Consider the following 20,782-nt stretch of genomic DNA (forward strand, 5'->3'; position numbering starts at 1 on the left):
GACTTATGATAAAGAATGCTATGGTGTCTGAATATAGACTGAAGCATACTTTTTTTCCTACATTATTTTTCTTGAAGTTTCTTTTTTTTGTGAGGGAGAGAGTATGTTTTGTTTTGCAACGTCATGACTAATAAAGTATTTTTCATGTCTATACATTTGCTTTCTCAATGATGGGAGTGGTGTGGGAGGAAGGGAGAAAATTTGAAACTCAAGGTTTTGGAAGGAAATGTTGAAATTTGTTTTTGCATGTAGCTGGGGAAAAAGTTTAAAGAAAAAAATAGGGGCAGCTAGGTGGCACAGTGGATAGAGCCACTGGCCCTGGAGTCAGGAGTACCTAAGTTCAAATCCATCCTCAGACACTTAATAATTAGCTAGCTGTATAGCCTTGGGGCGCTTAACCCCATTGCCTTGCAAAAACTAAAAAATAAAAAAAAAATACCAAAAATAATAAAAAAAAATAAACTTAAAAAAATACTGGAGTGGTTTGCCAGTTCATTTAACAGATGAGGAAACTGAAACAAAAACAGGATTAAATGACTCGTCCAAAGTTACACAGCTACTAAATGATCAGATTTGAACTCAAGAGGATGAGTCTTCTTGACTACAGGTCCAGCACTCTACTGTACCATCTAGCTGCTTAAAATTACTTTTAAACAGTCCCCTAATTGGGATAGATAATTGTAGTGTGTTATCTATGCTTGCATAATGTGAAAATAGCAGAATGGGCTGCATCAGTTTTAAAAGAGAGCTTATTTTCTTGGACCCAAAATCCAGTAAATCAAGTAAAAATTTATATACCAGAAGGTAGTTCTATAATGCTATCCTGACTTGATATCCTATATTCACACTGATAATATATATCCTAAGGTCTTTGAAGTTCCCATTGCTTTAATCCATAGTTCCAGAAATTTAATAGAGGAGAAACATATAGGTATCAAACCTGTGCTGCTAATAATTAATCTAATTTCTCCCTCAATATAGTGAAATAGTTTTGGTTTGAGTTTTTGAAATCATGCCAACCTTCCTTTATAGAGACCTTTAAATATGCCATTAAATAATAATTAATGTATTTTGTTTAGGTATGGTTTCATCACTTTTGAAACACAAGAAGATGCACAAAAAATTTTGCAAGAGGTAAGGCATTTCTGTCTATGTAATATATTTTGTGTGTGTGTGTGTGTGTGTGTGTGTGTATTCATTTAATTTAATTTTTAATATTATATTTCAGTTAATTGAAAATTTGCCTTCTTTCCCTTTCACCTTGCATTGAAAAAGAAATAAAAACAAAATTTGTAACATCTGTAGAACCAAGCAAAAGGAATTTTTGCATTGGTCATGTCCTTCTCCCCTCCCCTCCAAAGTAGTTATCTTACTATATACTCATCTATCACCTCTCAGGAGGTAGGTAGCATATTTCAGCATGCACTCTCTAGAATTTTGGTTGACCAATTGCACTGATCAGGGATCTTGAATTTTAAAAGTTGCTTGCCTTTCTAATATCATTTATATAAATTTTTCTCCTACTTCTGTTCATTTTGCATCAATTCAGACAAGTTTTTCCTAGTCACCATTTCTTACAGCACAATATTCTGTCACATTTATCGGCTGTCACTTAGACTTCCTACAATTGATGGGCATGCTCTCAATTTTCAGTTCTTTGACATAAAAAAGAGCTATAAATTTATTTTTGTATGTATGTGTACTCTTTCTTTGATTTCTTTAGATACAGATCTAGTAGTGGTATTGCTGGCCAAAAGGTATGTAAAGTTTAATAAATTGGGCAGCTAGTTGGATAGAGTGTTTTGTTTGAAGTCAGGAAGTACGAATTCAAATTCCATCTCAGATACTTAGTAGCTAAGGCAAGAAGTCACTTAAACTCTCTGAGTTTCAATTTTCTCATCCATATAATGAGATGGGACTAAAAATATTACCTATCACATAATTTTAAACATAGAGGATGATACTATAAGTCAATTAAGAGGTCAAGAAATAGTTTACCTGTCAGATCTATGGAAGAATTTATAACAAGAGATAGAGAACATTATTAAGTGTAAAACAGATAGATTTGATTACATTAAATTTTAAAGGGTTTGTACAAATAAGAGCAATTAACCCAGCCTTGAAGGAAAGCAGAAAGTGGGGGGGAACAATTTTTATAGCCAATATATCTAATAAAGGCCTTAAATTTTAAAATATATAGAAAACTGAGTCAAATTTATAAGAAAACAAGTCATTCTTCAGTTGAAACATGGGTCAAAAGATATGAATAGGCAGTTTTCAGATGAAGAAAGTAAAGCTATCCATAGTCATGAAAAAATGCTCTAAATCTCTATTGATTAGAGAAATGCAAATTAAAACAACTTTGAGGTAAAACTTTGCACCCAATAGATTGACTAATAATGACAGAAAAGGAGAACAATATGGGGGTGGGGCTGATGTGGGAACACTAGGACACTAATGCACTGTTGGTGGAGCTATGAACTGATCCAGTCATTTTGGAGAGCAATTTAAAAATAGGCTAAAAGGTCTTTTAAAATGTACATTCCCTTTCATCCAGCAATGCCACTATCCCCAAAATGTTTTTAAATGGGAAAAGGACCCATATGTGCAAAAAATATTTATAACAGCTTTTTTTGTGGTAGTAAAGAATTAGAAATTATAAGGATCCCCATCAATTGGGGAATGATTGAACAAATTGTGATATATAGATATAGATATAGATATAGATTATACTATATTGCATAAGAAATGATGAGCAGGATGCTTTCTGAAAAGCCTGGAAAGACTTGCATGAACTGTTGCTGAGTGAAGTGAACAAAACAAGGAAAACGTACACAGAAACAGCATCATTGTATGATTATCAGCTGTGATAGACTTGGCTCTTCTCAGCAATACAGCATTCAAAGACAATTCTAAAATACTTGTGATTAAAAATGCCATCCACCTCCAGAGAAAGAACTATAGAGTCTGAATGCAAGTCAAAGCATTTTATTTTCACTTTTTTTTTTGTTTTCTGTTTTCTTTCTTGAAATACTTTCTTGGATTTCCTCTTTTGTTCTGATTCTTTCACAACATGACTAATATGGAAATATGTTTATGATATATAAACTAAAAAAAGTTAGTTTATTGATTGAATAAAAAAATAGTGCTTACATCATAAAGCTGTCATATATACAGCATGTTCATACCATAATCCACTATATAAGACTGCTTATTAATTTATTAGACATTTAATAATTTAATAATAACTTGAATCATTAATATAACTAACTTTTGTTATTACAATTAGTATTACTACTATTATTTGCTAGATCAGTTCATAACTTTGATAGCATTGCATTAATATATCTATTTTCCCATAGCTTCTCCATCATTTGTCATTTTCCTCTTTTGCCAGCTTTAGAAATCTGAGGTGAAACCTCAGAATTATTTTAATTTACATTTCTCCAATTATTAGTAACTTAGAGCATTTTTATATGACTATTGATAGCTTAGATTTCTTCCTCTGAAAACTGCCTGTTCATATCCTTTGATCACTTATTAGTTGGGTAGTAACTCTTATGCTCTAGAAATGATGAAACCTTAGAGAACTGTCTGCAATGCCTTTTTAAAGCTTTTATAATTTTAGGTACATTTGTGTAAAATTTTGTTTAGCTACATTTTGTTTATGCAAAAATTTCATAATCTTGTGTGATCAAAGTTGTCCATTTTACCTTTGGTGACTCTTTTCTTGTTTGGGTCACGAACCCTTCATTTAACTTTATTTTGGAACTCCGTGAATTGATACTGACTGTGTAAAGCACCGATTTTACTATAGTTCAGGATAGTTAATACTATAACGTAGCCTAAATGTAAAGTGTTCTCATTTTTCAATAATAATTCTTCTATTTTCATGAAATCTCAAACAAAAACATTCCAATTAAGTAAAAAATTTATTTTTCAAGAGTTCCAAATAATTTAATTTTTATGAATTTTTAACAATTCTTCATAAATAATTTTTCCCTTAATTTAGATTAACAGAAGAAGAATTTGGGGTCTTCTTGTCCTTTAGCACTAATGATATATTTGATTCCTACAGAGCAGAATAAGCATAGGATCCTAAAATTGGAAGGTATCTCACTTGTCTTGTGTGTCCTCCTGCCTCCAAGCAGGACATTATTTAAGCCCTACTGCTGAAATTATTCTTTAAAAAAGACTTAGAAGGATTTTGTACCTGCAGTCCAGTGTTTTAACTTTGTTTTAGTAAATACATTACTTAACTTAAAAACCTATTATCAGCACAAAAAAAAAAAAAATTCTTTTTTCCCATTATGAGCATTCCTGAAGATCAGAACCATTTTCAGAGTGGCACAGTAAGTACATTTTAAAAAATCTTTAGTTCATGGAATTTTGCTTTAGTTTTGACGTTGATTGCATTGTCCCAGAATCCTATTTGCCATAAAATAAAAAAGATTGACATGAACTGCTTAAACTGTATAAGTTGGAGCCTAACTCCATTCTCTTTTTAGATTAGTTTTTTGGGGGGAAACCCTAATTATAACATTGGAGATTTTTATGTGGCAAGCTGTGAACAATATCACAAAAAATTTAGTTCCCAGAATCCTTATATTAGGAAGGGGAAAATAATAAATATCTTTAATGCTAAAAAATAACTTCATTTTTGACAAGCTTGTGCTTTAGTTTTTCAGAAAGGTGATAATAGACATAATGATCTAGTGTTTTGAAGAAGTTTTCTTTTTTTCAGTCTGCATGTATATTTGGTTTCCTCAGTATTTAACAAATGTAGGATTCCATGTACTAATTAGGAACTTTTTGTAAAAAAAAAAATGATTTTTAGTGTTCACGAAAATTTCACATAGCTTATGAAGGATATCACAAGTTTTTATTAGTTTTATGGATGACTGGCAAGAGAGGAAATTGAAGTGATTTTTTTCCCTTTATTTTAGGCAGAGAAACTTAATTATAAGGATAAGAAATTGAATATCGGTCCAGCAATAAGAAAACAACAAGTAGGGATCCCTCGTATGTATTATTATATATTTTTCATTATCTTGCTAATTTTAACTTTATTTTCACTATCACTGCTATTTTTAAAAATGAATATTCTATTGGAATTTGTTAAAGCAATATATATGTTTCATTATATAAAAATTCATTTAACTGCAGATTTAAAATTTAAGTGAATCTTTCTGGGGCGCAGCAGTTCATAATAAAAGGTAATAAAATAATGCCTGAATATACAGAAAACTATAATCATGTGGTAACAAATAATAGCTTTATAATTCTCTCTGTATCTGTCTCTCTCTAAATACATATATATTTAATATATATATACACACTCTTATATAAATGTTTGTGTGTGTGTATATATATATATATATATATATATACACACATAGTTTTAATAGTTTTAAATGGTCTGCTATACCCTCAATCAAAATATCAAAGGCTAAAATACTATATGATATAAAACAAGTGCCTTCAGCTTCACAAATTTACATAAGGTATTCATGAAAATCATGGAATTGGTTAGATGGGATTTTTAAGTCAGATTTCAAATCTAAACTCTTGATTTTTCAACTGTCAATCTAGGTCCAGAAAAGCTAATTTAGTCATTTCCACACAGCTAATAATTGGCACAACTGGAACTGGGAGAAATTTCACCTAACTACCCGTTCATTCTAGTTTACCATAATATTTATTCATGATGGTATTTAGTATATGGAAAGAGAGTAGATTACTCACTGTCCAACCTCAAACTTCTTTCAGCTTCACATCAAGTGTTATTTTTACTTTTTAAAACTTGCCATTTAAATTTGATCATTTTTGCAAACATCTTTATCCTGTAATACCCATATGACTTCTGATGATATCTTTAGATAGAATGAAAAATATTACATAAAGTAAAAAGGCTGAAATTTGAATTATTACTTAGTATTATAGGTTTACTGTGATATATGTCATAGCTTGCTAATCAGCAGTTCCATTTTTAACTTGTTTGTTAATTTAACCAACCTTATTAACTAATCTTTAACCCATTACAGTGTCATGTGATGCTGGACAAAATGCTAACTCTTGTCACAGAATATGCCACTTGAAGTTTAATTATAAAACAATACCATTTAAAACTTTACCACAAAAATCACACAATCACCTTTCACTTGTTAATTGCAATAGGAACAAGATGGTATTAAAAGATTTATTTCTGCTCTCTTATCTCTTGCCCTCTCCCCCTGACACCTGGGGCCACCACCAGAAAAAAATTATAAACTTTTTAGGAAAGTTAACTTAATTGGAGCAAAATTAATTAGTTGCTTTAGAGCACCTAGGTGGCACAGTGGGGAGAGCACTGGCACTGGAGTCAGGAGGAAGAGGGTTGGAATCCAGCCTCAGACACTTAGCTCTTACTAGCTCAGTGACTTTGGGCAAGTCACTTAACCCTGATTGCCTTGCATCCAGGGTCATCTCCAATAGTCCTGATTTGTATCTGGCCACTGAGCCCAGATAACTCTGTAGGAGAAAGTGAGTTTAGTGGCCTAGCACAGCACACTCCCTCACTCAAATCCAATTCATGTGCTTGTCATGGCATCACCTCCCTGATGTCATGGTCTTCAGATGCATAATAATGACCTAACTGTGTGACCTTGGGCAAGTCACTTAACGCCACTGCCTTGTAAAAGGTAAAAAAAAAATGAAGGACAAACATTATTAATTAGCTGATATAACTCTTATATGAGAGATACAATATTTTGTGAGCATTATAATACTAAGTATAGATATGTCTTCATTGTGGTCAGCATTTCTAGCATGTGAAGTAATTTCTTTTTTTTTTTTCTTTTTTTCTTTAGATTTTTTTTTTCAAGGCAATGAGTTTAAGTGGCTTGCCCAAGGCCACACGGCTAGGTAATTATTAAGTGTCTGAGGTCGGATTTGAACCCAGGTACTCCTGACTCCAAGGCCAGTGCTCTATTCACTGCACCACCTAGCCGCCCCGTGAAGTAATTTCAGGATGAATCCTAATACTAGACTTACTGAAGCATAAATAATAATTTTATCATTTTTCTGACTTGGAATTTTATTCATACAGTTGTCTTAAGATTTTTGTCTTTGTTTAGGCTTTTTTATTTTCCTTTCCTTTCCAAACTGAATTCTTTTCTATTGTAATATTTCGGTCTCATGGGAAGGTAAGCTTTTGGTTTTAGCAGCCATTGGTTTACAAATGCTATCTAAATCGAGATATCTCTTAACACTAGGCTTCCCCTCCTGACTGATAAGATCATTTTTTTTTTAGGTTTTTGCAAGGCAATGGGGTTAAGTGACTTGCCCAAGGCCACATAGCTTGGTAATTATTAAGTGTCTGAGGCCAGATTTGAACTCAGATACTTTTGACTCCAGGGCCAGTGCTCTATTCACTGCCACCTAGCCGCCCCTTGATAAGATCAAAACAAAGGAACTCTCCCTTTTGTCCTAATTTAGTTTTCCACCCTATCCTTTACTTTTTGATACTTAAGAGTCAACCTGACTATAAATCAACAGCTTACTGGGATTATGGTGTTTAATTTATTTTTATTCATCACAGAATAGAATTTTTTCCTCTTACTTTTTGAAAATTGATCATAGAGTGGGGCAGTTAGGTGGCACAGTGGAAGACACTTAATAATTACCTAGCTGTGTGACCTTGGGCAAGCCACATAACCCCATTGCCTTGGCAAAAAAAAAAACACCTTAAAAAAAAGAAAATTCGTTATAGAAAAAGACCTTACCTTTTCACTATTTTTATTTGTTTGTTTGGATTTTTGCAATATAATAAGGTTAAGTGACTTGCCTAGCTAGTTAATTATTAAGTGTCTGAGGCTGGATTTCAACTCAGGTTCTCCTGACTCCAGGCCAACTCTATCCATTTATACCACCTAACTGCCACTATTTATTTTGGTTGGTTTAGGTTTTGTGGGGCAATGGAGTTAAGTGACTTGCCCAAGGTCACATAGCTAGTATCAAATGTTTGAGGCTGGATTAAACTGAGGTCATCCTGACTCCAGGTCTGGTGCTCTATTCACTAGCTGCCCCTGCACTATTTTTAAGACATGAAATTACGTAATTTATTTTCACCTAGACAATGATATCTGAGTGAAACATTGGTAAATGCCTTCTAGATTTAGCACTCATGGTGGTTCAATGTTATTAGTTTTGGAGTCTCTTTGGGCTCTCTAGGAATAAAATAAAAAGGTGAGTTGTCAAGGAGTCCCATTCTGGGGAAGCTTCCAGGACAGACAATCCCTGATGAGTGCCTAGTTTTGAAGTTATTTCAATTGTCTTAGATATATTGATATGATCTAGTGCCAGGTATTGTTAGATTTATTTTAAACATTAATAGAACTTCTAAAGACATGGGCAAGTAGAGTGAAAAATATCAAAATGCCCTTCCTTTCTGTTAATTCTTTCAAAACTTCAGAGAAGTTAGACAACTTAGCTATGCATGATCTCAATAAGCCTAAATGGTCTAATTTTCAATATGAATATCTAGAATTAATATTAAAACATATTTTTAAAGGTCATCTTGGAATCTTGTTTCTGTCCCTTGGAACAGGCAAAATTTTTTGCCAAAATGCCCTAAGAAGTAAATTTCAGTTTATAAAACTTAGGCCATGATAACTCCTTAAGGTTTAAGCAGAGTTTTTTTAAAGGGTATATTAAATCTAACATGGCATTCAAAAGTTGCAGTATTGATAAATGAAACAGTATTTTTGTTTTAATATACATATATTCAAATTGTACACCATATATTATAATACTACTATTTGCTTTAGGTTCCAGTATAATGCCAGCGGCTGGAACAATGTACTTGACTACTTCAACTGGCTATCCTTATACCTACCATAATGGTGTTGCTTATTTTCATACTCCTGAAGTAGCTTCTGTCCCACCACCCTGGCCTGTAAGTAATTTAAGTTCAGGAAATTTTGTTTTTGATACATATTCAAATGTTTATTGAAAATAGAACAACTTCAATTCTTTACATTAAAATCACTCCCCTGCTCAAAACCCAGCAGTAACTGTCTAGTGCTTGTTTTAGGAAAAGGAAAAGGGGATTTCTTGACAGCACAGAAGTCTACCATTCCAACTTCATTTCTTCTTATTTCCTCCACATACTCAATATTACACTTATTTTCCTTGCTACTTCTAGATTCTCACATTATTCCCCATTCCTGGAACAACCCAACCTCAATTCCTTTCAAACGCTTACACACATATCTACCTCTACTGGTAATAATTTTCTAACTTTTAATATCTGGCTCAGATGCTAACCAATCTATAGAGTTGTCACTGATCCCTTCCCCCAGGTAGAAGTAATGCTTCCCTCCCTGGTTCTCTAATTTCATACTATTTGACTTCTATGACTTCCATCAGAGTTATTCGTGTATGTCCCCAGTTAGATCACAGGCTCATGGAGGATAAAGGCATTGTCTTTTCTCATCTTTGTATCCCTGATCCCAAATATAGTGCTATCTAAGACTTTATCATTCAGTTTAAGGCACTTCTCTTGTATTAAGGGGAAAGTATTTGTTTCAGAGGATTGGGAATCACATCATACCCTACATATTTGATACTGATTATTAATAAATTTTCATAATTTATGATAACAATCTAGTCTCTTAGATGCTTTAATGTATCATAGGCTCTTCTTTTAAAGTAGTATCATATTAGGAACTCTTCAAAATATATTCTAAGTACATAGAATACACATTTGAACAGAAATTCTACAAAAAAAGATGGGGAACTGCTTTTTAGTAAAGAACCACACCCCTATATAAATGATTGTTTTGGGTTTTTTAGTAAGTTTGAGATGTTTACATTTTTTGTTTATTTTTTTTAGGTTTTTTTGCAAGGCAAATGGGGTTAAGTGGCTTGCCCAAGGCCACACAGCTAGGTAATTATTAAGTGTCCGAGACCAGATTTGAACCCAGGTACTCCTGACTCCAGGGCCAGTGCTTTATCCACTGCACCACCAGCCACCCTGTTTTTTTTTGTTTATTTTTAAAAGGAACAATATAAAAGGTTAAATCACCTAGTGTTAAATTAAGAACTAAGAACCAAAAACTGTTTTAAAACATTTTATTTATATATTTTGGTGAGTTAAAGTCCATAGGAGTGATATAAGGAGCATGAGAATGAGAAGGAAGAATTAGGGAGGGATTGAATATAACTGATAAAAGTTGGTGAGAATGTATTTTTCTGGTGTCCTGTCAATCTATTCCTTAAAAGAAAAAAATTTGCCTTTATATATATCCCCCAAGCTAAATCTAACTATAATGTAGGAAGATTACTTGGAGAAATACTCAAAAGTTCATAGGAAATAAAACTGAAGAAAGGTTCTCAAATGTCTATGCAAAAAGTTTAGGTTAGCAAGTAAGATAAACTGAGCAGCCCAATGTAAGAACATCAATTTAGTCTCAAAACATTTGATAGGAAGAAACCTAAGACCGGAATATAGCTTTTAGTGGTACAATTTATTTAAAAAAAAAAAACAAGATTGGGGGGTGAATATAGAACAGAAAGAAGAAATAGATTACAATTCTAATTCAGAAGTATTGATAAGTGATCAGTTATCTAAATATTTGCTATAGTAACTTCTTGATGTGCTGTAAGGACAATTTCATTCTTCAAAAAGTATAGGTTCTGTTCCAAATGTGATTCTTAATAACAGAGAGGAGCTAAGGTAGGAATACTGGAAACTTTGGAGGAAAGAACTGTGTAGTATTTGTTCTAGAAAGGAAAAGAAAAGCTGCTAGGCCTTAGAAAATGACATGTAGCTTATTGGGAGATTAGATTTCAAAGGGTTCATATGAAAGATACATAAAATTCAATTGACTGAGATGCTATGGGGGAGGTCTCAGGAGGGATAATAAAATCTTAAAAAAGAAATTCTGAAAAAACAAAGTAAAACATTTCCAGTGAAGAAAAAAAGAAATTGCCATAAAAAGATTAGTTTGGGTGCACAAGAGGATTAACCAACCAACTTAGGTTAAAAAACTATAAAGGGGGCAGCTAGGTGGCGCAGTGGATAGAGCACTGGCCCTGGAGTCAGGAGTACCTGAGTTCAAATCTGGCCTTGGACACTTAATAATTACCTAGCTGTGTGGCAAGCTACTTAACCCCATTGCCTTGCAAAAAACTTAAAAACAAAAGAAAAAGAAAAACCTATAAAGGTATGAAAAGTGGAATTGAGGACAGATAAAAAGATGGAAAAAAAAAGCATGGTACTATAGGAATTTCAGGAGTTAATAACTGACATTAGAGAGTCAAATTTAGTCAAATGAGCCTTCCTGCAAACTAAAAATAGTGTTTAATAGTGTTCACAGTTTTTAAATAAAGGAAATTTTATTTAAAAATCAACTTTCTTAACTCAATTGAAGTTGAGCGTTTGACCCTCCAACCCTATTTCCATTGGGCCAAATCCAATAAGATAAAATGTGATGAAGATAGGTGTGTGTGTGTGTGTGTGTGTGTGTAGTCTTACATTTTGGTTCAAGAAATCTACTTGCCATAATTAACCCTAATCAAAACCTAGCTGTAGAAGTTAAGTTTTTAGATAGCATTTTATCTTTTAAAAAAATTAGAGATGATGGGGTAAGGGAAGGGTAAGTAGACTCTTAAGGTTAAAAAAAAAGATCAAATTCTTAGTAACCTTTCAGGAATTAGAAGATGATAGTTCCACTGCTCTCTGAACTCATTAAATTACATCTTGAGTGTTGTGTTCACAGACTGAAGCACATTTATTATTATTATTATTATTATTGTTGTTGTTGTTATTGTTATTGTTATGGGGGTACAGGACAAATGGGGTTCAATGGCTTGCCCAGGGCCGCACAGCTCAGTGACTGTTGGGTGTCTGAGGCTGGATTTGGACCCAGGTGCTCCTGGCTCCGGGACCAGTGCTCTGTCCACTGCACCACCTGGCCACCCCTATTACTATTATTATCATTATTATTATTATTATTATTATTATTATTATTTTATTTTGGGGGGGGTTGTTTGTTTTTGCAGGGCAATGGGGTTGGGGTGGCTTGCCCAGGGTCACACAGTTGGGTGATTGTTGGGTGTCTAGGGCCAGATTTGGGCTTGGGTGCTCCTGACTCCAGGGCCAGTGCTCCATCCACTGTGCCACCTGGCTGCCCCTATTATTTTTTTAATTTTAATTTTAATTTTTTTTCCTCTTTCCTCTACTTTATTGCTCATGAGGGGCTATATTTTGGGGGGGAGGGGTATTATGTTTACTCTTAAACAAGAATATTTTAGTAATGTATGTAAAAAACATCATTTGTACAAAAATAAAAATGAATTTAAAATTGAGTGTTGTATTGTTCAGTTTTAGTCACTAAGTTTTAGGAAGGATGCAGTTAAACTCAATCCAGAGTAGAGCTACCAAATGGAAAAGGACCTTAAGTCCATTCCATATGAGAATCAGTTGAAGAAACGAGTTGTTTGACTTGGAAAAAGAAGACTGAAAAGCAACCCAATAACTGTTTTCAGGTTTTGAAAAAACTTCAGTGTAAAAGGAGGGATTAGATTTGTTCACTTTGCCTCTAGATGTCAGAACTGGAATTAATGGGTAGAAGTGGCAGAGAAGCAAATTTAGGCTTAATGTCAGGGGAAAAAATTACTAAATTAAAACTCTACCAATACCAAGAAAAGGAAGTTCTCCTTGGAAGATTGCTGACTTCCTATCTTATTAGAATTCTTCAAGCAAAGATTAGATGATTGTTGTCAAGTATATTGTAGTAGGGATTCATTTTTCTGGAATGAGTTGGACTCCATAGCTTCTGGAGTCCTTTTGAAGGCTGAAATTCTATGACTTTCTGTTAAGGCAAAAATTGACCAGAATTAGTCAATGATATCTTTATCATGTTTCATTTTAGGTTGATTTTGCCTGAAATGTTTTTTTCTTAAATTTTATTTCTTTTTTCATAGTCACGATCTATATCTAGTTCCCCTGTGATGGTAGCTCAACCTGTTTATCAACAACCTGCATATCATTATCAGGTAAAAATTAATAGAACATTATTTGTTGTTGCTAAAATATTTCACTTTGCTGTTTTCAGTTTTATTTTACACCTGTGAATCATTCTAAGAGAAAATACAGCTATGGGGTGGCTAGGTGGTGCAGTGGATAAAGAACCAGCCTTGGAGTCAGGAGTACCTGGGTTCAAATCCAGTCTCAGACACTTAATAATTACCTAGCTGTGTAGCCTTGGGCAAGCCACTTAACCCCATTTACCTTGCAAAAAAGGTTAAAAAAAAAAAGAAGAAAAAAAGAAAATACAGCTCAAACTTCCACAGAACCCAGATTTTTGTTCCTTTTATTACTGAGATCTTACATTAGATTCTTCCTTTTTGTTTTGTTTTGGGTTTTTGGGGGGGTTTTTTTGTTGTTTTTTTAGGATTTGGCAAGGCAAATGGGGTTAAGTGGTTTTTCCCAAGGCCACATAGCTAGGTAATTATTAAGTGTCTGAGGTCAGATTTGAACTCAGGTACTCCTGACTCCAAGGCCGGTACTGTATCCACTGTGCCACCTAGCTGCCCTGATTCTTCCTTTTTGAAAGAATGTGATGGTATTAATCAGAAAATAGAAGATGAATTATTCCCCTATTATTAGTTTAAAGGGTAAAATTTAGCTAAGAAGTCTTATTTTATGATTCCAGGAGCTAATAATGATCTCCATGCTAATTACTTAGAGTTGAGGACTAGCTTTGTTATATACTGTCTATATAATATGGTCAAGCCACTTAGCCTTCCTTGTTTATAAAAAGGTAATAACAATACTTACTTCATAGGGTGATTGTGAGAAAAAGCATAGGCACTTTAAAATTGATATAAGTTGCTGCTATTATTATTACAGAGTATATTCTAAAAAATTACCTATAAATTGAACTTCTTTATCAACATTTTTCTTGTGCCTTTCATTTCAAAAGTAGAGATATGTTCCTTTGAAAAAAAATTTGACCTCCAGAAATAACTAGATAGAATGCTGGAAGTATTTTAAAAATCACATATTTAAAGAAAAAGATGCAATTTTATAACTATATTTACTGACAAGTCCTTCAGATTGACACTGTTTAAGAATTTTCCTTTGCTATTTTTAAGGATCAAACTAGAAACTGCTCTTCAGTGGCAAACTGAAAGCCACAGAGCAGAAGATAGTTAATGGATCTTATCAGCATTTCCTAGTTAAGAATCAAAACAGATATGTCATTTTTTTTTTGTCTTGCAACCATTTGTTGTAGAAAATTTTTCTAAAATTGTATCTGCCACTTTGTCTTCTAAATCACAGTACACTGAACATAGTTTAATCTGTTTTTGTTATAATCCAGAGGTTGACATTTTGAGTAGCATTGGAATATAATGATGTTATCACCAAATCAGTGGCAACTAGGGATAGAGCACTAGACCTGGTGTCAGGAAGCTAAATTCAAATCTGGCTTCCAGCACTAACTGTGTGACCCTGGACAAGTCAGCTTAACTTCTGTTTCCTCAGTTTCTTCATCTGTAAAATGAAAATAATGATAGTACCTACCTCCCAGAGTTGTTGTAAGTTTCAAATGAGATATTTATAAAGCCCTTAGCACAGTTCCTGTTACATAGAAAGTGATATTTAAATGTTAATAGTTGTTATTATCATTTTCTGAAATTATTAACATTATCCCAGTTGCTGAATTTTCCTAGTTCTTGAAGATTGTTCTATTTCCCTGGTTTATCCATCTTTCTTTGGTTCCCCCCCCCCCCCACTCCCTGAATGTGAACATTTTTCCAAGGGTCTGTGCCCAACTCTTTTACTTAAATTCTCCCTTGCAAGTCTTATCCCATAGGATAGAAGTCAAGGAGGATTAAGACTGGGAAAAGGTCATTAGATTTATTGGTTAGTAGGTGATTGACTTTTAAAAAAGTAGTTGCAAATAGTTTTGTGGAAATGGAAGCCAGATTATAGATAGTTAGGGAGAAAGTAGAAGTACCAAATGAGGGAATATTTTCTCAAAAAAAATTGCCCAAGATTTGAGTGCAGTAGTTAGGAAGAAAATGATTAGTTCAGGGACTATATTATCTTTTAGGATAATGTACATCTGAGTATAGTTATGAATGGAAGAGAAGAGGATAGAAGTTAGAGTTAAGAGAGTGAAATAATACTTGATGAAGGTTCTGCAGAAGGTAGAATGGGATGTAATTAACCACTCCCGACTGACCTCAACTTCTCCTAGATACTTTTCACTAATGTTTCTTTTCTCCAAAGTTATTTCAATGTACCTTGCTAACTGATCTAAGTGACTGTTGATTTTCTAAAGTAGAAATTTAATAATTCTCTTTATTGCAGCCCTGTCACATTCATAAATACCCTCCTTAAATTAATCTTCATTTCAGAACCATACTAACCTGGATATAGCAGGATGACAGTGAAAGAACATCTATAAAACCTAGTCCCTGGTTTTCAGCTTCCCTAATAAAGGAAGTACTAAGTTATTTTTATTCTAACAGATACCACTACTAGTATAGTATATTACTTATACCATTTTATTATAAGAATAATATGACTTATGTCCTTTAAAAGTGGAAATCTCTTAAATATGTTTCAGTGCTTACTAGCCACTTTTTATTATTTTATGGTCTCTTATTTTCATTTTTTCCAGCCTTTGGTTTATTTTTTTTTATGTTTGATTGCTGGTCTTTAAAAAATATATGGCTTTATTTTTATGTTCCCAATGTATCCCCCCCCCAGTTTTTCAATTATCTCTTCTTATTGATCCCTTACCCTTTCTGAATTTAATTTTGCTTTACTTTATTTCCTTTTATAATTTTTCCACACTTTCAGTTTTTCCTTAAGCCCATAATAAACTAATAGTAAACAAATTGTCTAAATAATCCCATTAAAAATGTGAAACAAAAGTATAAGCACAGAATCTTAGAAGTGGTAGTGGTAACAGAGCAACAGCATCAACAACAGTAGTACTCTATAGTGATAGTAGTAGTAGTAGTAGTACTACTACTAGTACTACTACTACTACTACTACTACTACTACTACTACTACTTCCACTACCATTACTAAAAATATAAATTAATCATAATTCTGAGACTTACCAAGTTCCACTAAGCCACAAAATTAAAATAGAAATGTGATTAGCAATATTAAACCTGAGGACTAATGTTTTTACATATACAGACAAAAAAGAAGATATAAGTGGATCTCCTGACTAATTGATATTATGTTTTTACCAGTCTTTCCCACCATTCTTTTGTTGTTCTATTTATTTGCTCCCCCAGCTCTTTTCTTGCCTGTGTTTTACTTCTGGATACTCTTTTTTTACCTTTACCAAGTGCTCTAATTTTTAAACATCAGAAATCTTAATCATAGTCTGTTTTTTATGTTTTATTCTGTTATTATATGTAAGTTTACTCTGTGCAATTATGTTCAGGAATGACTTTTTTTTTCCAAATTTTATTAGATTCATTAGTGGATGGAAATTAGCGCCTGTATAGCACTATGTGCTCAGCACTGTCCTAATATCTTTTTACAAATATCTCATTTGATCCTCACAATAACCCTTTGAGATAAGTAGTTATTCCCATTTTACAATTGAGGAAACTGAAGCAAAGAGGTTAAGTGATTTGCCCAGAGTCACACAATCACTAAGTGTCTGAAGCCATATTGAAACTTAAGACTTCTAGAGCTGAGCCAACAGCTTCATCTTAAGGATGTTATATAAGTTTATCCATGATTAAGAACAAATGTCTCACCACTATAAAGTCATGAAATTGGTGCAATTTATCCCGGATAGTGACAGTGATATTGTTTTAATTATTAAAAAAACAACTTCATAGAACATTGCTACTGCTTTATATTTTAATCTTCTTCAAAAGTCATATATTACTAAGAAATTTTGACTGAATTTCTAGCTTGAAAGTGTTATTTTTAGAAAACAACTTTGAATATAGTTTAACCTTATTTCCATTTTTTTTTTATCTTAGGCACCTGCACAGTGTCTTCCAGGACAATGGCAATGGGGAGTCCCCCAGGTAGTAACAGTAATCTTAAATACTTGATTATGAATTCCTTTTTTTTAAATTGTTACTGCTAAGAATTGTTACAGCTTTATTTTAAAAATCATTTGCTCATCTTGGATAATATATATACAATATATAATTAAATCACTTTTCCCCACTTGCTTTGCTGAGCTAGCCATACATCTGAGTACTTACTGTACAATGTACCAAGAAGTGTCCTTGGTATATATATATTTTCATCTTAAATCAAAAGGTACATAGACCAAGACACAGGGAAGTTCAGTGTTTTCCTCAGGATCACTGAATTATTTAGTGACATGCCTACAATTAGATTTTTATTACCTTCTAGCCTTTTAATCCTGCAATCTCCCATACTGCCCCAAAAGAACAAGTTGTTGAGTTTCCATTTTCTGTGATGCTGTCACACATGAAATAAAGACTGCTGTTAGCTGTTGTTATAGCCATCCCTACCTTCCTGCAAAGCATAACCTCTTCCAACTTGAGGACTTGTCTGATCTACCCAGTTATTCTCATTCTCTCTCTTGAAATTGTTGTTTTTTTTATTTTACTTGTATATGTATAATTTCCTGTTTCTACTCTATCCCCAGTAGACTACAAGCTTCTTGAAAACAATGACTTTTATTTTTTAGCTTGGTATCCCTAATGCCTTACAACTAAGAAGTGCTTAACTAATGTTTGTTAAATTATATTTCATTGAAATAATTTAATTAGATTTGTTTTCTTTAGTCTCCAGCTTCTTCAGCTCCATTCTTATACCTACAGCCATCTGAAGTTATTTATCAACCAGTAGAAATTGCACAAGATGGTGGGTGTGTTCCCCCTCCTCTGTCTCTAATGGAAGCTTCAGTTCCAGAGGTATGTATTGTGGTTGCAAAAATTATTTTGTAAGTGTATATTGTACATACATTGTTACACACAAGTACAAGTTTATTTTTTTCTCACATGCAAATATCCAAAATTCTTTATTTGTCACGTTATTTTTCTCTTCTTCCACACAGATCATTATTATCAATTAAAATCTTAAGCTCTCTTGGATCTTTCTCTGAATCTACTCAGCTCCCCCTATAGAGTAACATAGCAAAAGTGGGAAATGTCTTTCCTCTTGCTTTTGATTTTGGTTTTCCTCCCTGTATTCTACCTCACTCCCTTTCTGCCTCAGAAATGAATAAAAATCATTTTTAAATTAACAGTATAATACAAACATTGTCAAATTTGTTTTTAAATAAAAATTGCAAAAATCTATTTTATAGTGTTCTGTAATGTCTTTTTTGAAACCTAAAACTTGGAAACAAAATAAAGACTTTAAATGGAGAGTATTAAGTTATTTGTCCTATGGACAATAATTATTTTTACTATTGGTATATATTTCCATAAAGGGATAAGGATAGGAATTGGACCTGTGCTTTCAGTGACAATAAGGCTAGTAAATTAAAAACAAGGCATTTCCTAAAGCAATTAGAGAAACCTACCCAGAGTCACACATCAATCTGTGTCTCAAGCTATACTTGAACCCAGGTCCTCTATATCACACTGTTTCTCATCTTTTTACATACTAAAAAGGAATAGCTTTATAGTCATCAATTTTTTTAATTTCAGAGACTTTCCCTTCTGGTTATACATATATGTTATACATATACAAAGATGTCTTATTTTGTTACATAGTTCTCTAAGTTAATGCTGAGAATATCTATGTTATTATTACCATGCAAAGAAATGTTTGGATACTTATTCATAATTATCTCAAAGAAGAGATTTTAGTTTGGTGGGAGAATAGTCAAATAAGTGAATTAAAGGAGTATAGTAGTTTGTGTTTGTGAAAATTTTGGGTCATATAGTTGAAAACTAAAACTTTCTAGGAGTCACTTTATTGAGACTTAAATCGAAATTTTATAAATATTTAGAATTCTTTATCTATCTTTTAATTGATTCTTTTTACAAAAACTTAATACTTTTTCTTGTACTAGCCTTATTCTGATCATGGAGTTCAAGCAACATATCATCAGGTTTATGCCCAAAGTGCAATTGCCATGCCTGCGCCAGTGATGCAACCTGAACCAATTAAAGTAAGCTGCTTATTTTAGATTTTTTTCCCCTCATTTCAGATTTTAAATCTTTCAGTATTTCTGAAAATAAAGACCTTCTCCAGGTATCTCTCTCATGCCATGATTAAATGTAAAGAATTGGTATTCTCTTGAAATTATTTTGGGCATAAAAGTTAGCTTTATTTATTAAAGATTAGTGGATTTTTAGATTACTGATAGGTAATTAGATTCTAGTTAGAGAAAGTTCTATGTATTCATACAACTAGAATATGCCAAAAGTAAAATATGTTTTTGATTATCTTCTTTTAAGTTAAATTAAATATTAGCACAGACAACTAAAAATTTAATGACTCTTTTATTGGTGAGTTTAGAAGGGGCTAAGTTTTTCAAAAAAAATGAGTGCTATTTAAGAAGCTCATGGGATGGTGGAAGTAAAAGATTTAGCTAATGATTAATAAGTGAAAAAAAGGTCAACAAACCCCAGAGAATAGAGCAGGCACAATCCAAGAACCCTTTGAGTTTCAGAGCGCAAGCCACCAGTAATAAAATTCAAAAGTCAGAGCTAGAACTCCACAAGATAGCAGATCTTATAGATATTCATATGTGTAGATATTCATGTGATCTGATATTTGGATAACGTGTCCAAAGTCAAATGGGGAGCTATACTGAGGGAGATTAAGAGGAAAACACAAAGGGAAAATTTAATGTTGCACCTCAAAAAAATATGCTGTCACAAAATATTAGCCTAAGACAGCAATTTGGTGATTTCTGTGCTTGCTACATTGCTGGTTCTGCTGTTCCAACTTAAGACCAAGCTCTGAGAGTATCTGTTCCTTCTTGCCATTTTTTTATCCAAGTGTACCATGCCAACCTAGAGAATTTAATTTTGCTTCCATTACTATTTAGAGTCATTGACAATGCTTTTAATGGTGGTACAGAATCTTGCGTTCATAGAACTCTGCTAAGGGAGACATCCTGTGCAGCAGGATTGAAGAAATAAGCTCTCCAATCTGCTTAGGCTGTTGATCCGCTCTATATAGGTGTTGGATACAAAGCAACATCACTGTGAGAAACCTCTCTATTTTTATTCCACTTCACTACTGTTATAGGAAATAAAATCATGACCCTTAGTTGAAATATGGAAAGGGTACCCTTACCTCTCAAATAACTTGAGACTACTCTCTAATTCTTCTATCTCCAGTAGTAGGAAATGTATTCTATAGGATGTCAGCTATGATCCTAAGGCAGTTTAGCAACTTAATTTGCATTTGGGATATTTATCCTATAGATGTTCTAAAGATGACTTGAATATTTAGTTAAAAGTTATATTCTTGTACCAATATGGAAGAATTAAGGAAGGAACCAGTGGTGAAGCCCCACTCTTGGGGCCTGCCAGCAGAGGGCCCTATTTTCATAGTAACTCAACAGTAGGGCTCCACTTCATGGGATCCCAACAAGGAAATGCCAATCGCCCCCACCCCACTCCCCCAGTACAAACCAGAAAAGCAACCCCCCCCCCCCCCCCCCCGTGAAAGCAAACAGTTAAGCCCTGAATCCCAGTGAAAGCCAAGGACCCTAAACCCTAGCACAAAAAGCTTAGGATAATGTAGGACCAGAGTCCAATTTGTACATAAAAACACTAAAAAGGCAGGACACTAAAAACACCAAA

General features: G+C 33.3%; 1 protein-coding gene across 11 annotated transcripts in view; it reads left to right on the forward strand.

Annotated features, from left to right (window-relative positions):
- BOLL (boule homolog, RNA binding protein) overlaps window positions 1-20,782 on the forward strand; it is an 87,966-nt gene that overhangs the window by 17,229 nt on the left and 49,955 nt on the right. For all 11 annotated transcript variants that reach the window (XR_012474185.1, XR_012474186.1, XM_074215388.1 and 8 more), the window contains 7 exons: window positions 1,080-1,134; window positions 4,947-5,022; window positions 8,808-8,935; window positions 12,970-13,041; window positions 17,015-17,062; window positions 17,798-17,926; window positions 19,036-19,134. Coding sequence is in view for 9 of the 11 variants with exons in the window: in XM_074215388.1 (XP_074071489.1) it covers window positions 1,080-1,134; window positions 4,947-5,022; window positions 8,808-8,935; window positions 12,970-13,041; window positions 17,015-17,062; window positions 17,798-17,926; window positions 19,036-19,134 (607 nt within the window). In the remaining 2 variants the exon portion in view is untranslated. The remainder of the gene's footprint in view (window positions 1-1,079; window positions 1,135-4,946; window positions 5,023-8,807; window positions 8,936-12,969; window positions 13,042-17,014; window positions 17,063-17,797; window positions 17,927-19,035; window positions 19,135-20,782) is intronic.

Source organism: Macrotis lagotis, chromosome 1 (genome assembly GCF_037893015.1).
Source record: "Macrotis lagotis isolate mMagLag1 chromosome 1, bilby.v1.9.chrom.fasta, whole genome shotgun sequence".
NCBI classification, from domain to species: Eukaryota; Metazoa; Chordata; class Mammalia; order Peramelemorphia; family Peramelidae; genus Macrotis; species Macrotis lagotis.